Source organism: Fukomys damarensis, unplaced genomic scaffold (genome assembly GCF_012274545.1).
Source record: "Fukomys damarensis isolate Sample0158 unplaced genomic scaffold, DMR_v1.0_HiC HiC_scaffold_24, whole genome shotgun sequence".
NCBI lineage: Eukaryota > Metazoa > Chordata > Mammalia > Rodentia > Bathyergidae > Fukomys > Fukomys damarensis.
This window is the reverse complement of record NW_022900936.1, coordinates 56,058,749-56,078,887: the sequence shown is the minus strand read 5'-3', so window position 1 is coordinate 56,078,887 and position 20,139 is coordinate 56,058,749. Positions and strand designations below refer to the sequence as shown.

At 39.9% G+C, this 20,139-nt stretch overlaps 1 protein-coding gene across 1 annotated transcript in view; it reads right to left on the bottom strand.

Moving 5' to 3' along the window:
• The window catches only part of Plcxd2 (phosphatidylinositol specific phospholipase C X domain containing 2), a 46,968-nt gene extending 26,835 nt beyond the window's left edge, over positions 1–20,133 (bottom strand). The window contains exon 1 of the mRNA XM_010630150.3: positions 19,460–20,133. Within this exon, the coding sequence (XP_010628452.1) occupies positions 19,460–19,622 (163 nt within the window). The 5' untranslated portion in view covers positions 19,623–20,133. The remainder of the gene's footprint in view (positions 1–19,459) is intronic.
• Positions 20,134–20,139: the final 6 nt, after the last annotated feature.

Here is a 20,139-nt window from a genome sequence, read left to right as displayed (position 1 = left end):
AATAGTTCTCAGGGATGAGTGCCTGGTCAAGTTTAATGTTAGTTTGCTTTTTCCATCATGCTTTATCACTTCCTTTTTTTTTTCTTTGCATGTATGGGCTTTTTAAGCTTTTCAAATTTGCTTGTTCTCTTCATAAGCTCATTGCTTTTATAGAAGACATTTTCACTCAATGTGTTATGGTGAGAGCACTGATGCATAACGAGACTTGGGAGAACAGCAAAATACGTATGCAATATATTCTCCTCCTCCTTGCCTAGCTGTACCTGCAATGTAAATGATTGTGCTAGTGCACTAGCTCATGACAGCGAATTGATTGTAATAGGATTTTGGATTCAGATCGTGAACTACCAGTAAAACAAATCTTGTATGTTTTAAAGGGAAATGTTTAGATAGCAGGAGTTCTTATACCAGGGATATCTATAGAGCTGTTTGGAATTATTGTCCTCTCAGTTACCAAAGTATTTCTGTACATGTCTATATATGTACATGTGCACACTAAAGCTGAAATTAAATCCATACTAAATTTTTATTCAAGAAGGAAAATACCTTTCATTTATTTTGAAAAGTGTGTTTAAAAAATTGAAAAAAATCAATTTCACAAATCTATTTCATGGAAATATTTTTTTCACTGAAATATTTTTACTAATATTCTAATATCTTTTAATGGATACTAATATTATTCTCCCAAACTCCTTTTAAAGACAAATATTATTTTAAGCTTATTTCTTTTTTTTTTTTCCTTTTTTTTTGGTACCAGGGTCAAAGTTGGGCCCTTGAGCTTGCAAGGCAGGTGGTGGAACCACTGAGCCAAACCCCCGGCCCTTCAGCTTATTTCTGAAAGATTAATTTAAGCTAAAAATAAATCCTAATGTTTTTATCAGGACTTTATCATGTGATTTCTACTGAAATTAAGATGGTTTGATCCATTGTAAGCTTGCACTGAAGACACACATAGAATGATTATGTATTTTCTGTTAGGAACAGTAAAACTGTTCAGTTAGGACTTATCTATTTTATCTCAGCCTGAATTCTAGTTAACATAATTTGTACTTTTCATGTTATTTCCCCAACTGTTAACCTATTCCTTGTCTGTCACATGAACCTGGAATAATGCAGTTTAAAAACACGTATACACACACACACACACACACACACACAGCTAACTTTCAAATTACCCATCTGAGCATACGCTGCATAAAACTGCACTGAATGTCAAATTTATTTTTTTCTAAATTAATGTAAAATATACACTTTGAATGATAATTCTATGTTCTGGAAAAATTAATATGATTTTAGCTATAAAGACCCTTTTCTGTTCCAAATCAACAACAACAACAACGATGATGACAATAATATAGTAAAGACACTGAACACAAAGACTAAAAATCTTGCTCACAGATTATCTTAGTAAAGTCAGGTCATTCTCATGCTGCTAGCTACCAGAAGATGTCTGGGCAGCAGTAAATGCTGGGCCAGAGATGGTTAGTACAGACAGCAGAAGAGAAAGCAGCACTATGCTACAGAGAGAAAAGATATAAAGTATCTGAGCCAGAGATAGTGATGTGCTCCTATTTCTGAAGAAGGAAGAGAGAACAGATCCCAAGTGGAACTGGAACCAGAAACTGAGTCTGGGCAGTTTCTCCTCAAACTGGTGATAAAATTTAGAGTTTCACTTATCAAGCAATTTTCAAAGGGCTGGATTTTTTGAGAAAATGAAAGGATTTCATGCTTTGATTTATAGGGACCAGAAGACTCTGTCTTGATGGAATTAAGAAATCTTTCAACATTATGCTTTATAAAATGGGCTAAAATGAGATTTCACTCCTCAAACACTGTCATTAAAAGTACATGAGTTTTAATGACCTATGATTTTGTTTTAAATCTGTTTTTTCAAATGTACTACAATGAAAGCAGTCAAAATGTTTCCATTCAAGATCATGTGATTCAAAACTCTGGCTATTTTTCTCAGGTTTGGATTTGGATCCTGAACCACCAGTAAAACAAATGCTGTTAAGTTTTAAGAGGAAATGTTTAGGTAGTAAGAATTCTTACAGCAGGGATATCTAGAGGGCTGTTTGGAATTAATGTCCTCTCAGTTACCAAAGTATTTAGGTGCATAAATTTCTTAATTTTTACTACTTAATTTTACAAGTGACTAAACACACATCCCACCATGCCCTGCAGCTAATCAGCAAGGCCAGGATTCTGGAAGTGGCACTTAGGACCTGCTCACCCCTCAGCATGCCTGTCCATTCTCAGGAGGTGACAAGGACTATGCAGGGGTCCTTCTTTAGCCCTCAGGGAGCTCTGTCTCAGCTAGCCTCAGACTCCCTGCTGTTAGGCCCTGACTTCCCAGGGGAGTCTTCCCAGGTCACTTCCCTCTCCAGCATCTTTGTGATTCAGGACAGTGGCCAGCTCCATGGGAATGAGGGCTTCCAGGAACAGCTATGGCACACCACAGAGAAGTGACAGAGATGACCAGTTTACAGGGTGTGGTAAAGCACTGATGGGACACTATGCAAATCTGAGGCCAGTCAATGGGAGTTTTGATCAGTAACTTCTTACAAAATGGGCAAGGTGTTAAGACAGAACTATTTTCTTCAATGCACATGGTAAACTCCTTACTGTGAATATGAACATGTGCTAGGAAGAAGTGAATCCTTTCTAATCCTCTCTTGCCTCTAAGCAAAGTGAATCCTCGTAACCACAGCATCTTCTGTTTGCTAAGCACGACTGAAATACTCGTCTCTGTATTAAGGGCTTTGCATACACTTGAAACAGGATTAATCTCTGTGTGGGTGTTAGCAAGTTTAGAGGTAGAATATGGGGAGCACTTCAACCACTCTGCTAAGGAAGGGACAAGAAGCTAAGCAGCCATAAGAGAAGGCTGAGGAGGCTGAGTGACCCTCAAAGGGAGGAAGACAGGGGGATCTTACAGGGCTGAGGGACTCTGGAGGAGAGATGTGGAGACTTCCAAAGACAGTTAACAATTTCACTTCTGTTTTCTGCTAAATAATGAACACATTTTAAATGACAATTTGAAGGATGTCCTGTTATTAATATGTCTGAAGTACAATTGTGTCTGGCTTGGCTGGACTCTGTTTTGCGGTCTCATCCCACCAGGATCTTCACTATGTCAGACCTCCCCTCTTGGTACTATCTCATCTAGTACCTGCACCAGGGTCCCTGAGGCAGGGATAGGTGAGAAAGGGGGTGCTAATACACAGAGGCAGAGAAGGAGGTGGAAAATCCAAGGAAAGCTTCTTGGATTAAGATGGATCCCTCAGAAAGGACCCCTTTATGAACAATTCTTTTCTTGGTATATGATAATTAAAACCCTCCTACAACAGCCAGTAATATAAGCATTGATAAGCCAAGGCATACATACAGATTTAGAGGCATTCAAAGGAGAAAAGGAATGCACAGTATTAAGGCCCAAAAGGATAGAGGAGAAAATGAGACAAACATCAGGAACAGCGTTTCATGAATACTACTGAACGACAACAGCCAGAAGAGGCACACTTCAGTTAATCTGCACAAATAGGAGGGTTCCAAGTATGAGGCAGGAATTATCTTTTCACTTGTTGACTGAGGCGGTCTGAGCACACAGTCTAGCTAAAGCCTCCCACTGCCTGGCAGAGCCCTGCACAGTGGAGAATGCAGGTCCCACTGCAGAGACTCCGGCTCCAGCTCTGTTCCTCCACAAGCACAGATGAGTCTGATGAGAAACTTTCTATGAATAATAAATGCCTTGGCCTCATGTACTGTGTCTGCCTTATTAAGGGTAACAGATTACCAGGAAGGGTAAGCCAGCCACTGGGGCTCAGGTACAAAGTTTGATAACTCTGAGCAGCCTTTTATCTGCTCTGGCAGTCTGCATAAACCTCCCTGGGACTCTTTACCCGGAAGAAGGAGGTAACAGCAGCCAGTCCAATTCTTTCTTTATTCCCCTTGGTTATGTAATAAAAAGATGCAGGTACCCGGGATGTGTTCCTTCCCCACAGACACACTATGATCCTATTTCCTGCAATTCTCCAGTAAGCGAATGGACAACACAGACAGAAAGGCCAGACTGCACTTGCACTGACATTTAAAGGTCAAGTCTCCTGCCATTGTAAGCAATGGTATTTCTCTCCCATGCATAGGGAAAGGATTGCTGTGGGAACTACTAGAGAGCAGAACCTTCGAAAATTCAATGGGGCAAAAACACTTGATTTATCGTAATTGTGCTGAATACTGTAGCTGAGATAACATGTCATAAAGATTTGAAATTTTAAAATCAAAGGATGAATTCATTCAGCTATTGTTTTCTTCCTCTGTTTTATTGATTTTAATACAGTTAGCTTCTCAATAAATAAAGCATTCTGAAAGTGGCTCAATGATACAAATAGGATATACTTTTCAAATATTTTCTTTACTAATATACGAGCTTTTTCGGACCCTTCATGACACAAATCAGGTGTTACTCCTGAAAGAGTTTCCATGGAGGAAGCTATTTGGTTCTACACCACTTACATTTCCCTATTTGCGAGAAAATATTATGGAGGAATCACATATTTGGCATATATTTCTTTAAAAATTACCTCTCCTTACCTGTGCTTACAGCAATCATGAAAATCTTTTCACCCAAGAACTAAGACATTTTGTTTATATCTCCAAAGTTTCCAAGTTTAAAGCTTCATTATTAGCTTTCTTATGATCCCTGGCTCTTGTCTGAAAATAATTAAAATAACTTCAATGTATCGAGTGTTCATCACAAAACTCCAATGCACTCGATCTTGCCACCATTCAGCAGGACAGTGTTTATGTACCTGCATTTTATAGATGAGAAATCTAAGGCTCAGAACGGTTTTGCTACTAGTTGAGGGATGCTACTAGTTTTTGCAAGTGGCTCCCTAGGACAGAAGCCCAGGTTTGTCAGACCCTAATTCACAGAGATACTCCGGGATGACATTATCGCTTCTAAATCCTTGCAGGTTAAACAACTCAAATGCATTACTCATTTACTTTTGGTCACATCCCACAGTTTGGGTTTAGCACTAAATGTCTTGGCCCTCAACCCAGTGCAGGAATATTGATGGAGAGATGAAAGCGATTTTAAATTGAGTAAAGACTGAAGGAATTTCTCTGTAGGGACACACGAGGGCACTCTAACCTTCTTTCAACACAGGAGGTGGTTCCTTTGTAATTCCTCTGCTCAGAGACTTGACTCCAGTGCTGTTTTGGCTCTGAGTTCTTGGGTGAAATTTATACTTGGAACTCACTTTTCTCCTTTGCTTCTAAACTTAGGAAGGTAGGTGAATGAGCTTCAGGGTCTCTTGTAATGAACTGGATGCTTCTACTTACTAATTACTCATCAATGGAATTTATGAGCCTATTTATGTTTCTTTCATACTTACTATAGAAATAAGAAAATGTGCTTGTAGATTTAACCTATGACAGTTGCAAAAAAAGCCAATCAATTCCTAAGCGGTGGCTGTGTTTATTTCCTTTGGCTCATTTGAGAATTTCATCAAATTGTTAGAGAAACCCCTCCCCCCACTTCCACAGACTCACAGGCACCATCTTAACTGGTACTGATTGAATGCACTAGCTAGAAACTCCCTTCTTGTTTACAATTTATGTGATGGTTCCCTTTGCTGCAGTGGTTTTGGTCATTTTTAATGAAATTTATTGCAGGAACTTTGAGGAAAAAGAAACTCACCTAGATTGGCTGGAATTTTTCAAAGAGCAGAGTTAAGATTCATTTGACAAACTAAAGAATGACTAAGACACAGGGAAACTTCTCAGTTAGATACAAGGACAAGAGAGGTCTTTTTTTCTTCCTAGAAACGAAGGACTAAGCCAAGTGCTCTGACAAAGAAAAGGGAAAAAGGCGGAGGGAAAATCCTGTAAGCAGCACTTTAAATTACATGAAACGATGGGTTTAAAGGGCATTTGTACATTACACTCAGCAGGAAGTGAGTGAAAACACATCCGCCCTGGAAGATCAGTGTTCTGAGGAGCTTGCACACCAGCTAATGCCTTGTGATGCTGTTCTGTAAAGAGACAGAAAGATTTTTCCTCTGCTGGAGCCTTGCTGGGTGATTACTACATAGACCACTTAAACCACTGGGCTGTTTTTGTTCTGAGTCAATAAAATGCCTCTAAGATGTCTGGTTTTGAAAAAAAAGCGACTTGTTCAGCTGGAACAGGTCAGCATGCAGCACTTCAAAATAACCATCCTCATGGGTGTTTGGCATTGGAGTCCTGGAATGGAAACAGCCTCTGATGAAAGGAGAACTACCCTTTATTACAACCAACAAAAGGAACTAAAGTTACAGGCCAACACTGGGTCAGGCTCCAACTCTATGAATATTTTTTATTTAAATGGTTTTGGCAAGACCCAGTTTTTACAATTCTAGTCTTGTTATCAGGATTGTTTTGCAATCTGTTTAACCTCTGTGCCTAAATTTCTTCATCAGTAAAATGGGAATAAATGAGTACCTACATCACTGGATTGTTGTAAGGATTAACTGGGTTTATTTATATAAATGAAACAAAGCAATGTTGGACACCTAGTTAGTGCTATACATACAGCCCATTACATTTCTGCTATTAGAGATGTTGTTATTTAAAAGCCTTGGGATACCTTAAAGAGACTTCAGAATGTAGTTACAAGACTGGTTTTACCGTAGGCATTATTACTTGCATTCTGCATGTCATAGTCTGTCCTTAAGTTAACCAGAAACATCTATTCCTTTTCCAAAAATTGACTTTTATAGTAGTATATTTTTATATTAGTATATTTTGTGATATATAATAAATACATGCATTGTGCAGAATAAACACAGTACAGATCACACCAGGATCCTTTTTCTCCCTCCCCCTCTCTCCCCTATCTTTCTCCCATCCTTAGATCCCCTTCCCATCTCCAAAGTCTCACAAAGGAGTGCCAGCAACAGCTGCTCTTTATGTTTTAATCCTTTATAGGTATTTCAAGATTCTCTCTCTCTCCTCCTCCTTTCCTCCTCTTTCCCTTTCTCCCTCTCTCTACTTCTTCTGTAAGGTGCTTACTGTGAGTCAGCCAGGAAGTATGACAAAACACAGCTGTATATGCAGAGACAAGGAAACAGTCCTGGTGGGGTATAATGTGTCCCATCCCATTACATAGAAGTTTGCAGAGAAGCTGTTTCTGAGCTGTTTCTTGTAGGAAAAACTGTAACTGACCAAGTGAAGTGGAGGTAGGTATTAGAAGGGAGGGTGCTATAGCAGAGAAGAAGGCAATTCAAAGATGGGCTGTAAAGGGAATGTTCCTTTTAGGGTTTTCTTCAGGTCCTAAAAATTCTCTGGCTCTGTATAGGTTACAAAACATCAATTTACCAGCACAATGTTGAAAATCTCTTTAAGCTGGCTTAGGTCTTTCTCACCAGATTTTCCCGTTTCTTTCACCTGTCCTTTCTATAGTTAGCCATAGCAGCCCTTTTCTGTTCCCTACAGGTACCTGTGCTTTCCCTTCTGATTTTGTTCAATCAGGAATACACCTTCTCCTTATGCCAAAATCCCACCCATCCTTCTCAGCCTAGCTCAAAGGCGTCCTCTTCCATCTAGTTACTCCTTAACCTCCATATGGAAGTATCCACTCCCTCATCCAGTTACCCAGTGCAGCGGCTCCCTGCTTTACTAGGGACTCACCATATTCTGCTTTCAGTGGCTTTATTTGAACTCTTGTATCTGTCATATACAATATCTGAACTACAGCTTGTTCATTTTAAAAAATTTCTTGCAGTATCTACTATGATTACGTATATTAAGCAACAAAAACAATGCTTAACAGTGATGGTTATATACAAGTCGTTACATTTGTTTTATACTATGTAGGCTATGTTCTAATTGCACAGTAGATATAATCTTGTTTTTTAAGCAACTCTGGTGTGTCAGAAAAAATTTAACTTTACCCAAAGAGAAGTCTGGTCTTTGCCCTAGGCTCCTGAGAAGCCTTTGGGATGTCCTGCTGAAGAGTATTTTTGTTTACCTGGGGCTTTGAATCTAAGGATGTGACTCATAGTGGTGCCTTCTGAGTTACAGGGGTGTAGGTTTAACTTCCGGAAGGGCTAGATATTTATGTTAGCCATGCAGGGGCCTATTACAAACTGGACACTAACACTCGGTAAGTTTGCCTGGCTAGCAATACTCTGTGTGTGTTCTCACCTATGAACTCCAAGAAGGTACAGTGACACTGTCCATGACTCCACGTGGTGAGGACAACTGAAAGCTCCATATCTGGAACACTTCTAAACTCTACCCTATGCACTTGCTCCCTTAGCTGTCTGTAATCTGTTAATAAATCTTTCATAGTGTTATGGTTTGGGTCTAGATGTCCCCCCAAAGCCTCATGTGGTCATATGTGGCTTTTTCAGAGGTGGCTGAATCAAGAGTGTGTGATGCGAGGATTAAGAGTGTGTGATTACTAAACCAGCAGACCGACTAATTTGGCACCATCCTAATCTCGGTAGCCTAGATAATGTAAAAAGGGCAGAAAGATGCTGTTAAGGTTCCCTTGTTGCTTTTGCTACCTTCTGGCTGCCATGAAATGTTTCTCTTCTGCAAGGCCTATCTGCCATGCCACCCTGCCTTGCAGCCAGCTGATTATGGACTGAAACCTTTACAAAGTATGAGCCAAATAAACCTTTCCTCCCTTAACTTTGGGTGTCAGGTCTTTTGTCTTAGCAACCAAAAGAGTAACTAAGACAATTGGTGCTATACAGTAATGAGTAGACAGCTTTTGGTGAGTTCTATGAGTATTTTTGTTTACCTGGGGCTTTGAATCTAAGGATGTGACTCCTTAGAAATCATCAAGTATCTTCAAGATCCTGAAACTTATAATCAGTGTTAAGTTAAAGGTGGCCTTGTTGATTGTTTATTCTCTGACTTTGTTCTTGTGAAATTGATAAAGTATCTCCATTTTACAGGTGAAAACACTCTGAAATAAGGAGTTAAACTTCTTATAGATGGTCACACCCTTAGTAACAATAAATCTTCTATCTGCTTTAGTAAGGACCGAATCTTATATCCAGAACCTACCCTCTGAATGCCTTCTGTATTCTGATTTCTATGCAAGTAAAACTTATAGACACAATATTTGCATGTATTGAATTATCACACTGTACCCTATAAATATATACAATTATCAAGTGTCAGTTTAAAAATAACAAAAGCAAATATCAAAGTAAGATAAAAATACTATAAACAAATGTAACAGTGAGCGTGTATTTTTCAATTTTTACAGAAAAACATATACAACTTTGGTATTTAATCTCTCCAAATAAGTATGATAAATCTGATCTGAGCAAATAATAATTTTGCATGTTAAAATATTTTTGTGACCTGAGCTGAGAACACAGTAATTTAGAAGTTATATATAAGAACTGGGCCTATGATTACTGTATACAGTAAAAGATTTGTCTTAAAAAACAAAAAAGAGCTGATGTGGTGGTGCATGCCTATAATCCTAGCACTCTTGCTGGCTGAGACAAGAAGATTTCAAGTTGGAGCCCATCCTGGGCTCCTCATCTACTTAGCAAGACCCTATCTCTCAAAAAAAAAAGAGAGAGAGGTGGGGATATAGATCAGTGTGAAAGCACCCACAGTACTGATAAATAAATAACAGAAGAGCGTCACTTTCCTCGAGAACTATCTTACTGTCCTTGGCTTTTCCATTTTAATTACTTACCTGTGACACAGTTCAAAATCATTAAGTCTATGAATCACCTGACTCAGATGCAGTTGATTCAGAATCACACATAGATTTACCTGCTCTTTCCCTCTAGAATTCCATGGCATTTCATACATTCCTGATGAATTTAGAACACTGGGTGGTAATTATGTCCATATCTGTCTCTGCCACCTGACTGTAGGTTTCTGAGGGCTGCATCATGTCTGATTCATGCCTGTATTTCCACACTTAGTATACTTTTGGCATATAGTACGCACTGAACATATGCTTGTAGAATAAATGCAAGCATGCATACCAGAATGAACAGATGTTTGCAGAGTTGTTTCTGGCTGGTAAGCCTAAGTCTCCTGATCCTTTCCAAACTTCTCTTTGGTTCATCTACCTTATTCACGTAGGTACAGTTCACTCTTTCCACCATTTTACCCCAGCACCTGTTTACCCCCAGCTTCATTTATCTCCTAGCTTGAGTTATCTGGGTCAATGATGAAGAATGTCAGATAACGAAAAGGACAAAAATAAAGCATAATGGATGGGTTAAAGATGAGTCGTCATAAAATATTGCACTGAACAATTTTAAAAGTCCCAGAGAGTAGATTCCAGGAAATTTATAACTGTGTGAATTTTGCTCTATTGTCTTCTCCTTGGGGCCTTCTACTTCACATGCCTGAATTAGCCCTGTGGGAAAAACGCAGCATTTGACTTCATATTAACAAGTGCAGAAAAGTTGGAGCAGTTTTAGAATATTCAAAATTACTCAACAATGAATCTATGATTCAGGGTCAAGGGGACCATTCAGTAGTCTCTCCCAAATTAAAATGTAACATTTTAAACCTTCTTGCCAAGTCAAAGGGATAACCTCACCTATCAGGCTCAATTATCTTCCATGAGGCATGTGGGAGAGTGTTAATAATAATCACCAAACTGCCAGCAAGATCTGAGACAGCCACGTGGCCAGTTTAATTTTTAATCAGTTGCCTATTGAATTCCTATTTATTCCCAGTCAACAAAGCAATGTATGAGGTAGGACGCCTGGAATCAGAGGATGTTGATCAACTTACACTTTTTTTTTTATGTTTGGAGAAGCCAAAGGACATCCCACTCTCTGAGGATAGACACTGACCTGGGATTCCGGGCTACCCCCAACTGGCTGAATGAGACTCAGAGCAAATGAGAGCCTTTCCATGTGCTTTCCAGACCTACAATCTTTTTGAATGAAATATGTATACATACACATGCATATATTATACATATGCAAGAGCTTCTCTGGTTGAAGTCCTCTAGCAGTCCTTACTCCTGCCCTGGGGAATCCTGAGAGGTGGAGAGGATACCAACCCTTCCGGGGCTCTGCAGGACACAAGGTTATTCCACTACCCTATACTTTCTCCAAGTCAGTTCACATCTTGTGATTTATGTGAGCCAGCAGGTTTTCATTCCCACATACGGGAGGCATTTCAAAGCCGTCTACATATAGATGGGTATCTGTCCTCCTTCAGATTTTTCTCTTCCCCAAGTGTCCAGTGGACCCAAACCAAAGCCCAACTAAGATACTATATAGATTATAAGAATTTATTATTATTCACAAATATAAATTCTTCCTGTATTCTGCTAATGCACCGACTGCTCTGCCTCCCAACAGATGCATCATCTTTCATAAAGTAACTCCTCACAAGAGGCACTTGCTCATCTCCTGAGGACCCTTCTAGCTCTTAGATAAAACTATTTTCTTTTTTTCCCAGTTTTCCAATTCTATTAGAAATAAAATGTTTGCATTACACAATTATTACATTCCTTGTACGTGGATGGTATATGCATATACACATCTTAATTCTTTCCCATTCCTTTGTCTCACCTCTCTCCCACTTCTACCTTTTGATCCCCCTTCCATTTGAAAAAGATCTATCTCCCTACTTCCTCTCATCTGTCTTTTATTTTGCCTTTTATTTATAAGTTTGCCATATAAGAGAAATCATGTTTCTATTTAACATGAAAGATGATTCTAAGGTTTAGGGAAAAGCACACAACTGTTTAGGATACAAGAGTAAGTTACATTAAATTAACTTAAATATTCTACTACAAAATTCTCTTGCTTTTATTCAGCATCTTGGTGCAACCCTGGATGCCATGTGTGAAAAAAATGATATTTGATGACTGTGATAGTCAAAAGTTTCTATTTCAAAGCTAGCTTGTGGTCTGGTGCATGTAGCCAAGCCCACCTCACCACCAAGAAAGCAATATGGCTGGGGACACAGTTGAGCAAGAAATGACAGAACTCAAGCAGAACAGGCAGAAAGCTAGACTAGCATGTGGGAGAGACTCAAAATTCAGGACACGTTTCCTGAAAGAAGCGAAGTCTTAGTTGAAATCTAAAAAAAGTATTAAAAAAATAGTTACCAGCTTTAGACTCAAACCATCTGATACTGAATATAATAGCTGAGGGTGAGAGTAGGAGTTGGGCAAATTGTAGAATGTAAGGTTTAACTCTGAAATCATCCTGCTGGGCACTACATACGCCCTTCTATTTCTGAAATGTTCCACTTCTTCTCTGGTACTGGGATTTCTGAGAATGCCACCTTCTCCCATTGTGCCTCTCTTTTACCATCCAATTGAAGCATCTCTAGTCTGTCCCTCTTCTTCTGCGCTCCTTCTCAAGTTAGATCACCTCCTGCTTGGATGAGCTCACACACCTGACTCGGCACCTCGGTCACAGGTCTTCCTGGTTTCCTCACATTTTGTTACTGCCAGAGTAGTCTTTACAAAACTTTCTCATTCACTTGCTTAAGCTGCTTCACACCCCTGTCAAATTAAAGCTAAATCTTTTACCACCCTGCTGACCTCTTCCTTATAAATCATGGCACAACTGTAATGAACTATTTTGGTTCATTAAACTTTAAACTCTTCACCCACTTTGTTTCTCCTCTGAGAATACTATTATCCGGTCCTCATATCCCAAAGGATAGGTTCCCATGTATTCGATGGAGCTTAATTTATCAGTATTTCTTCCAGATTTCCTTGGACTCCCAAGATGCCCTAGCCACAAGCTTTGTCCAGTTGTAACCCATGTCTCCCTTGTTATTTTACACAGCATCTTATATTACAACAGGTTGATTAAATGCCCATCTCTCCAACTATGCTGTAAACTCTGAAGGCAGAGAACACATAGAAGTACCAGTGCCTGAGATTCAGCTGAGCATATGGAAGATAATTCACACTCACTCACACACACACACACACAAACACACACACACACATATTGAATAGAGTGAAGGAAACAATTAGCTTGTTTTCTTTCTCCTAACTATCTCTAATAATTGCTGGGTTGTTTTATTTCCTTTCATTCATATGCAGTTATTTTTATGTGCTTTCACCCACTCCTAACCAAGTCTTTCAGTGGCTATTTTTTTATTTCATTCAATCTAGGTATGACATATAAGGTTCATTAGGATCTAGTTACTGTCTACTTTTTCAGCCTTATCTCCAATCTTTCTTTACGTGAAATCTATGCTCTGATCACAAGACTGCCTGGGTTTCTTCAAGGTCACAATACCCTCCACTCCTCAGTTCCTCTGTATTTTCTTTTGTTTGGTTTTTGGATTTTTTGAGACAGGGTCTCACTATGTAGTTGAGACTGACCTGGAACTCACTATGTAGCCCAGGCTGGTGTCGAACTCACAGCAATCCTCCTGTCTCAGCCTCCTGAGTGATGGGATTACAGGAGGGCACCACCATGCCCGGCAGTTCCTCTGTATTTTGACATTCATTCTTTCTCCTATAACATTGGCTCTATTCTTCATATCTGACCCAAAGACCACCTCCTTGTGGATACCCAATCTATTAAGCTTTCTTCCTACTACTAGTAGTGGACTTTGGGTGCTGATTTTCTGTATTATACAGATATTCCTCACTTTTCAACCTACCTGTTTAATGTTTGTTCAGACTTACGACTCACTACTTGGATTTACGACTTGTCTTTTTTTTCTTGTACAATTCTATACCTCTTGTTTATAGAACCTCAGTGTCTTTTTTGTATAGTATGCCTTGTTTATACAGTACTGTAATTTTTGCTACTTGTATAGTATAGTACTATAGTTGTATGTTGTTATTCATTACAGCACTGCAATAAGATTTATGCAACTAAAACCAAAGTCATCAAGTTGGTGTTTCCTTAGACCATTCCTTTGTTCTAAATATTGTAATGGGCATGCTATGTACAATTACTATATACAATTCCTCTTTTAGCCATCAATTTATTTAATGATCTAGTCGCAGGAACATAACTCTGTGGCTGAATGAGGAATGTCTTCAGTATCTTATACACTGCACTTTATCAAGCTTACATTTTACCTTTCTTCTAAGATCATGTCATTCTTATTCAGCTCTATAATCACCTTATCTGACACATTACCTGACACAAAAGGGTACTCAATAAATATCTTTAGAATTAATAATTTTCCTTTAAATGAATATTATTTTCTACACAGGCAATGAGAACCAGAAAAAGCAAAATACTAAAACAAAACAAAACAACAATAACAAAAACACCCCCAAAAAACAACAAAAAAGTTTTTTTTGTTTTTTTGGTACCGGGGATTGAACTCAGGTCCTTGTGCTTGCAAGGCAGGCCACCGAACCGCTGAGCTAAATTTCCGGCCCAAAAACAACAAAAAAGTAAACAAGCACTGAGGTCTCTTTTTTCTTTAGCTAAATTAGCTCAATATGCTCTTATACTTCTCATGAGGATCCCACGGGGGCACTTCCTGACTGGATCTGAGCTTAAACTAGGAAAGGATGGATAAGAACAGTTTTTACCTTCACCGCTCTTTTTTTTTGCATTTTGTTTTAATTGTACTTTAAGGATATTCCTTTCAATAAATAAACCTTCAAATCATATATATTCATAAAATATTTATCTCAGTCTGACATAGTCTAGGAGTTTCTCACTTCCACAAGTACTACAGATTTGCTGCATTCTAAGTCCAACTTCCAGAAGCAGGATTTGAATCACAGTTCTTTTATTCTGCTCTCCTAATGATTTTTATCCCTATGTCATTCATATGAGAAGAGCATGGGCCCACAGGGAGAAGAGCTGTAGAAATCACCAAATTGTCAGAAGCACAGCTGCAAAGGAAAAGGATAGGCTCCCAGGAAAGTAGGAAAGAAAAGAAGTGACAAGTACCAACAACCCGAGAAAACAGAGCCATCTGGGAATCAGAGATCAGCCAGAGGCACCTGAGAAAGGGATGACCCTGGAAAGGGGAGGCAGATATAGGTCAGGTGAGTGGAAGGGAGGTTAAGAGTAGAACAAGAAATGGGAACAGGGAGAGGCAGCAGCCAGCAGAAAAGATGACATCCTCCAAGTTGCTAAGGGAAGAAGAGAGGCAGAAATTATGTTAGATGAAAGAAGTGTTCCTAGAAAGCATGTTATGGCCTAGATCTACCCCTGACTTTTCTGATCACTTCATCTGCCCCCGGAATTTCATGTCCAAGAGGGTTTGTGATGGTTCTTCTCCAGGGCTACAGGAATAAGAAGCAAAACATCAGGGATGGATAGCTTCAGGTGGCTATTCATGAAAGGCGAAACTAACCAATGTATTCGTTTTTAGCTCTGATCTCAATAAAAAATTATGGTGGTTGCAAGACTATTCTAGCATTCTTAATCCCAGCTTGCTGCACATTATTTTCTCAACAATCACTGATAATTCTCCAAGTTATTTCTCAACAATCACCGATACCTGAGCTGCTACCTTTCACTGGGATTTAGAATTATAAAGAAAACTAAATAATATCATTTACCTGTGGGTCATTTGCAGACCATAGGAAAGGTAAACATTTATAAATAATGCGATGAAAAGTACAATGCTAAAGGTACTAGCAAAGGACATGGACGGAAGGAGGGTGTGTCTTCCAGCCATTTCACACACACACACACACACACACACACACACACACTCCCACAATGTAGTACACTTGGTTCATTTCACCTGGAAAGCCCCTTCCCAACCTTGAACCCCAAGCCTTTCCCAACTTTGAACCCATATCTCTTGAAATTTTTAGCACTCTCTAAACCTAAACGGTCAAATGCCATTTTCTTAACAAAGTGGTTTCTCATCCTAAAGCTAAATCTTACTATTTTGTGTGATTCTACAACACATTATTTGTGTCTTTGTTTTAACATTTACCCTAATTGTTCTGCAAAAAAGAAAAAAACTATGTATGGTGGTGACACACATGGACACACACACACACACACACACACGCACAAGATTCTTTAATAGCAGGATGGATGCCTGATTTACCTTTTGGTCTCTCATAGACTTGAACATGGAAGTTTCCATGATGCACTCAGGACTTGATGAGGTGAAAACTCACTTATATTAACGAATCTACAGCCCCTTGTGTGATGCTAAAATATGCCCTGCTTTATTTTGGACAATTGTGAACCCTTGTTTACACAGACCAAAAATGATTTCTTGGAAAGGGATAGGGGCTCTCCAAAAATAATGACCCTTAGGCCTAAAAAGATTCAATCACCCTTTTTATCTGTTTACATCTGGACAAAGAACAGGCAACAAAACAACACTCTCAAATTAATCAAATGATTTTTAATCTAATATCTTATTTACAAAAGAAGAATCTATACTAATATCTGAGAAATTCAGATAATTCTTCAGTATCACACAGCCAAAACTATGCATAGATTTCAAGACCTTTAAATTCAAGGTTCCTCCCAGCAGACCAAATAGTTTACCTTTAATAAAAGAGAAAGCACAACTAAAAATGAAAGAAAAAGAAATAGCACTAGAATATATAGAGAAAATAATTCATTGAAAAGCATTATGCATCATACAGAACATTTGCTAACATCAGTGAAAATGTATAGAGGGTTTAAAGCTTTAATTTAAAAATCTGACTTTTTAAATCCCCAAATCCTTTACACTTCAGACAAGTGATTTAATACAGTTTGCAATAAGAGTTATTCTGAAGGTGTTCTCTAAGATATTTCAATATGTGTGGGTGATACTGGTGGTAAACAGGTGTTCTTAACACTTGCAGAAGTAAACTAATACATCAGGGCTCTGTCAAGAGGTGCACATTCGCACATGTTCTGTCCCGTCACAATTTAGGCAATGCAGCAGGTGCACTCCAATCTGACATAGTTTACTCCATCCCAGTTCTGCTGTTATCACCAGAGCCCCCGCCTCTTTTCTGACCTTTCCTGTGTCACTGCTGCATTCCCCTCCTCCTGACAAACATGGCCCAGTCTTTCAGACGCCCCAGATTGGGTATGCGAGTGTGCACATGTGCACACGTGTATGCACACACACAATTTGAATTTAAATTTGAGTTTAAAACACTGGGTTTCAATTCTAAACCAGAAAATACAGATCTATCTATCTCAGATGCATAATATGAATACATCTAGGTTAAGCTAATCTTCACAGTGATACATAATTACTCAGAAAAAGACCATTTTGTTCTAAAAATTCTTTCATTTGCTGCAGAATATGGTCTGTGTAATCTGGTTTTCGGCTTGAAATTGCTTCCTCTGCTCTGTACTTCCCAAGGCCCCCTCAAGGGCACAGGGGCAGTACACGGGTTGTGCAATTACCTAAAGACTTAATTAAATATTAGTTCTACCATTTAATTCTATGTGATCTTAGAAAACTACTTAAATGATCTGGACAATAATTTCCTTATTTCTAAAATGAGGATATCATTCCCTACTTCATGGAGGTGTGAGAACTTGAGGTAATGTCAGTGAATGCTGCATGGTGGAGCTCAGAAAAAAACAACTATTATGATGAAGGTGACAGTGAAGGGAAAAGGAAGAGAAGGCATTCCTGAATGCCTTCCCCATTTCCGAATTTCCTAGCAAGTCTTGTCAGAATTTGACTGTCAGCTTTATCTGGGGAATATTATGCTCCAGGTAGAGAAAAGAGAACTAGTAAGGGGGAGTCAGCACTTAATATATGATTTTCCTGTCTTGAGCTTACATTACACATCACTCTTGGGAAGAGGACATTTCACAGTAGCAAATTCAGTATCTTTTGAGAAGTCAGGGCCATTTTTTTTCCTTTTTGCTTAGGAGATTGGACTTCAAAAAAGATTCAACAACCTGCGTCTCAACAACAGCTAACCACAGAATTTCCAGTTATAGCAAAGGTCCCCGCGAATTTGCTTCCCCCTGGCATTCTAGAACTGTCTAGATCACAGGACAAATGCCTAGAGTCTTCCTAGAGTCACGGAGTCAGAATACATAGCCAAGCCACCAGCTGAGCTGTTGTTAAGGTTTTAGATGTCCAAAGCACAACAAGGAAGGAGGAAGCTCAGACATACCCTGAATGATATGGCCATTTACTGCCTGCCTAAGATGCCATTCTGATTGCAAACACATACTACCTGCCATATCTCCCAACAAAATAACTCCATTGAAAGCCTGAAGGCAAATGACTCATGTTAAAACTGGCCCATGCATCATTTCAGTGACGACTCAATTAAACATCAACTCAGTGACAACTCAATTAAGCATCAATTAAACATGGAAAAGACATACTCTGAATGAAACACATGACATATGACATATCCCAAGAAGTGAGTTAATGTGTAGCAGAACAGAAGTGACCATAGCTATATAGAAATTTAGTGTCCTTCTCCTGGCTCGGAACCAACAAGGAATCATGAGGACAACGAACCTGGAAGACCTCCAAAAGAAAAGGTGAGCATTTGAAGCCAGCACAACTATCCTCGTGCAGAGAAAGCAAAGCTTGGGGGTTGCATGAGGTCATCTTTTCAGCCACCAAAAAAAGGAGACTGGTCCAGGGAATGCTTGAGAGTTTGTCTAGGAGTCTAGAGGTGATTTAGTTGTTATGTCTCCAAATGAGATGAAGGATTGGCACAAGTCCACCCCTTACTCCACGAGTGCTTTCCAAGTATCAGCATTGTACTCACTCAACACACCAGGCCAAACTCACTGTAGTCTAAACATCCTTCCCTAGAAACCATGATGGAACAACCTTTCCACTGAAAGGAAAAGTTCACATTTAACAAATCCAATGAGAATGTTGTCAAGGAGGAAAACCCTAACAAAGAGACAATGGCTGGAGAAGAGCTTTTCAAAGCTGTAGTTCTAGAGCAGTCAGGCAGACACCTGTGTATATATAGACAAAGCTTCAAACACCGCCTCATCACACCTAATGACTGCCTGTGATGCAAGCTTGCAGCCTCTATTTCTGGCATTTCCAACAACAAAAGTATGTGTCTTTATGCTCAGCCCTGATTCTGAACCTACTCTCTAATGCTTATCTATTTTTTTCTTAGACAGGGTCAGGTAAATGAGAAAGGAAGTACTTTTCAATTTTAATTTTGATCCACATCTAAAAGAGTTAATTACTTTTTATTCATTATCCTTGAGCTCTCCTTTTTATCTTGAAGTGATTCAAGTAAACGTACCCTTCACATATGCTAGCCCCAACATGAACAGGGTTAACATTTGCAAACTAAGGCTGTGAAATATAAACAAAGCAAAAGAAGAAATAACAATGCTGTGCTGACGAGTCCCACAATCAAGGGCAGGGTGTACTTACATCCCTTGAAAGCAGCTGCTTTGGTTTAAGTTTTTTGGTTTGGAATTAAGAGAAGTCTCTGACATCTGTTTTCTCAGCACAATAGAAAAGCAACCTGACCCATTAACAACACGAAAATGGCAGAATTACAGCACAGTGTGAACAAGCAGGAATAGAAAAATACCTGGGATTGCCAGATTGGAAAGGGGGACGTCGTGGAGGTGAGGGGGGAGCGAGGCCATCCAGTCGGCATTGCAGACCTCCAATGCTGTCTTTGTCCCGCTGGGGTTGGGGGAGCAGATGGTCCCCATCCTGAGTTTCCTCCTTGCCTTTCTAAGTGCTAGCATCCCTCTCACCCGCAAACTGGCCAGGCTATGACCAGTGCCGCTCACTCAGAGACCATCACTGCTCGGGCTCTCTAGACATTTCAGGGCCACCTCTGTCACGCCGGTCTTTCCGAAATGCCTTTCTGGCCGGAAGGAGGTGGTGGCTCCCACCCTCTCGGGCCAGCCTCCGCTCTTACTCCCCTAATCTGCTCAGTTTCGGCCCCGTTAAACTTCTTGTGTTCTCCTCCGGAGCTGAGGGAGGTACACAGGCGCCTGGAGAGAAACAGCACTGGAACCGAGCGTCCGAGGAGCAGCCACGCCCCGAGCTACTCACACGACAGGTGCCTGTGCAGCAGGGGACCTCACCGGGTCTGCACACACGTGAGTGCCGCCGCGCGCCGGCTCCGGCGGGATTTATACTTCTGAGTAACGCACCGAGCTGGCACAGGAGCCGGCCCGCCCTCTCCAGGCCCGCGACACACCCTGCCTGCCGGGGGCTTCCTCCGAGCGCTCTGAAGTGTAGCCGGCTGCACCTCGG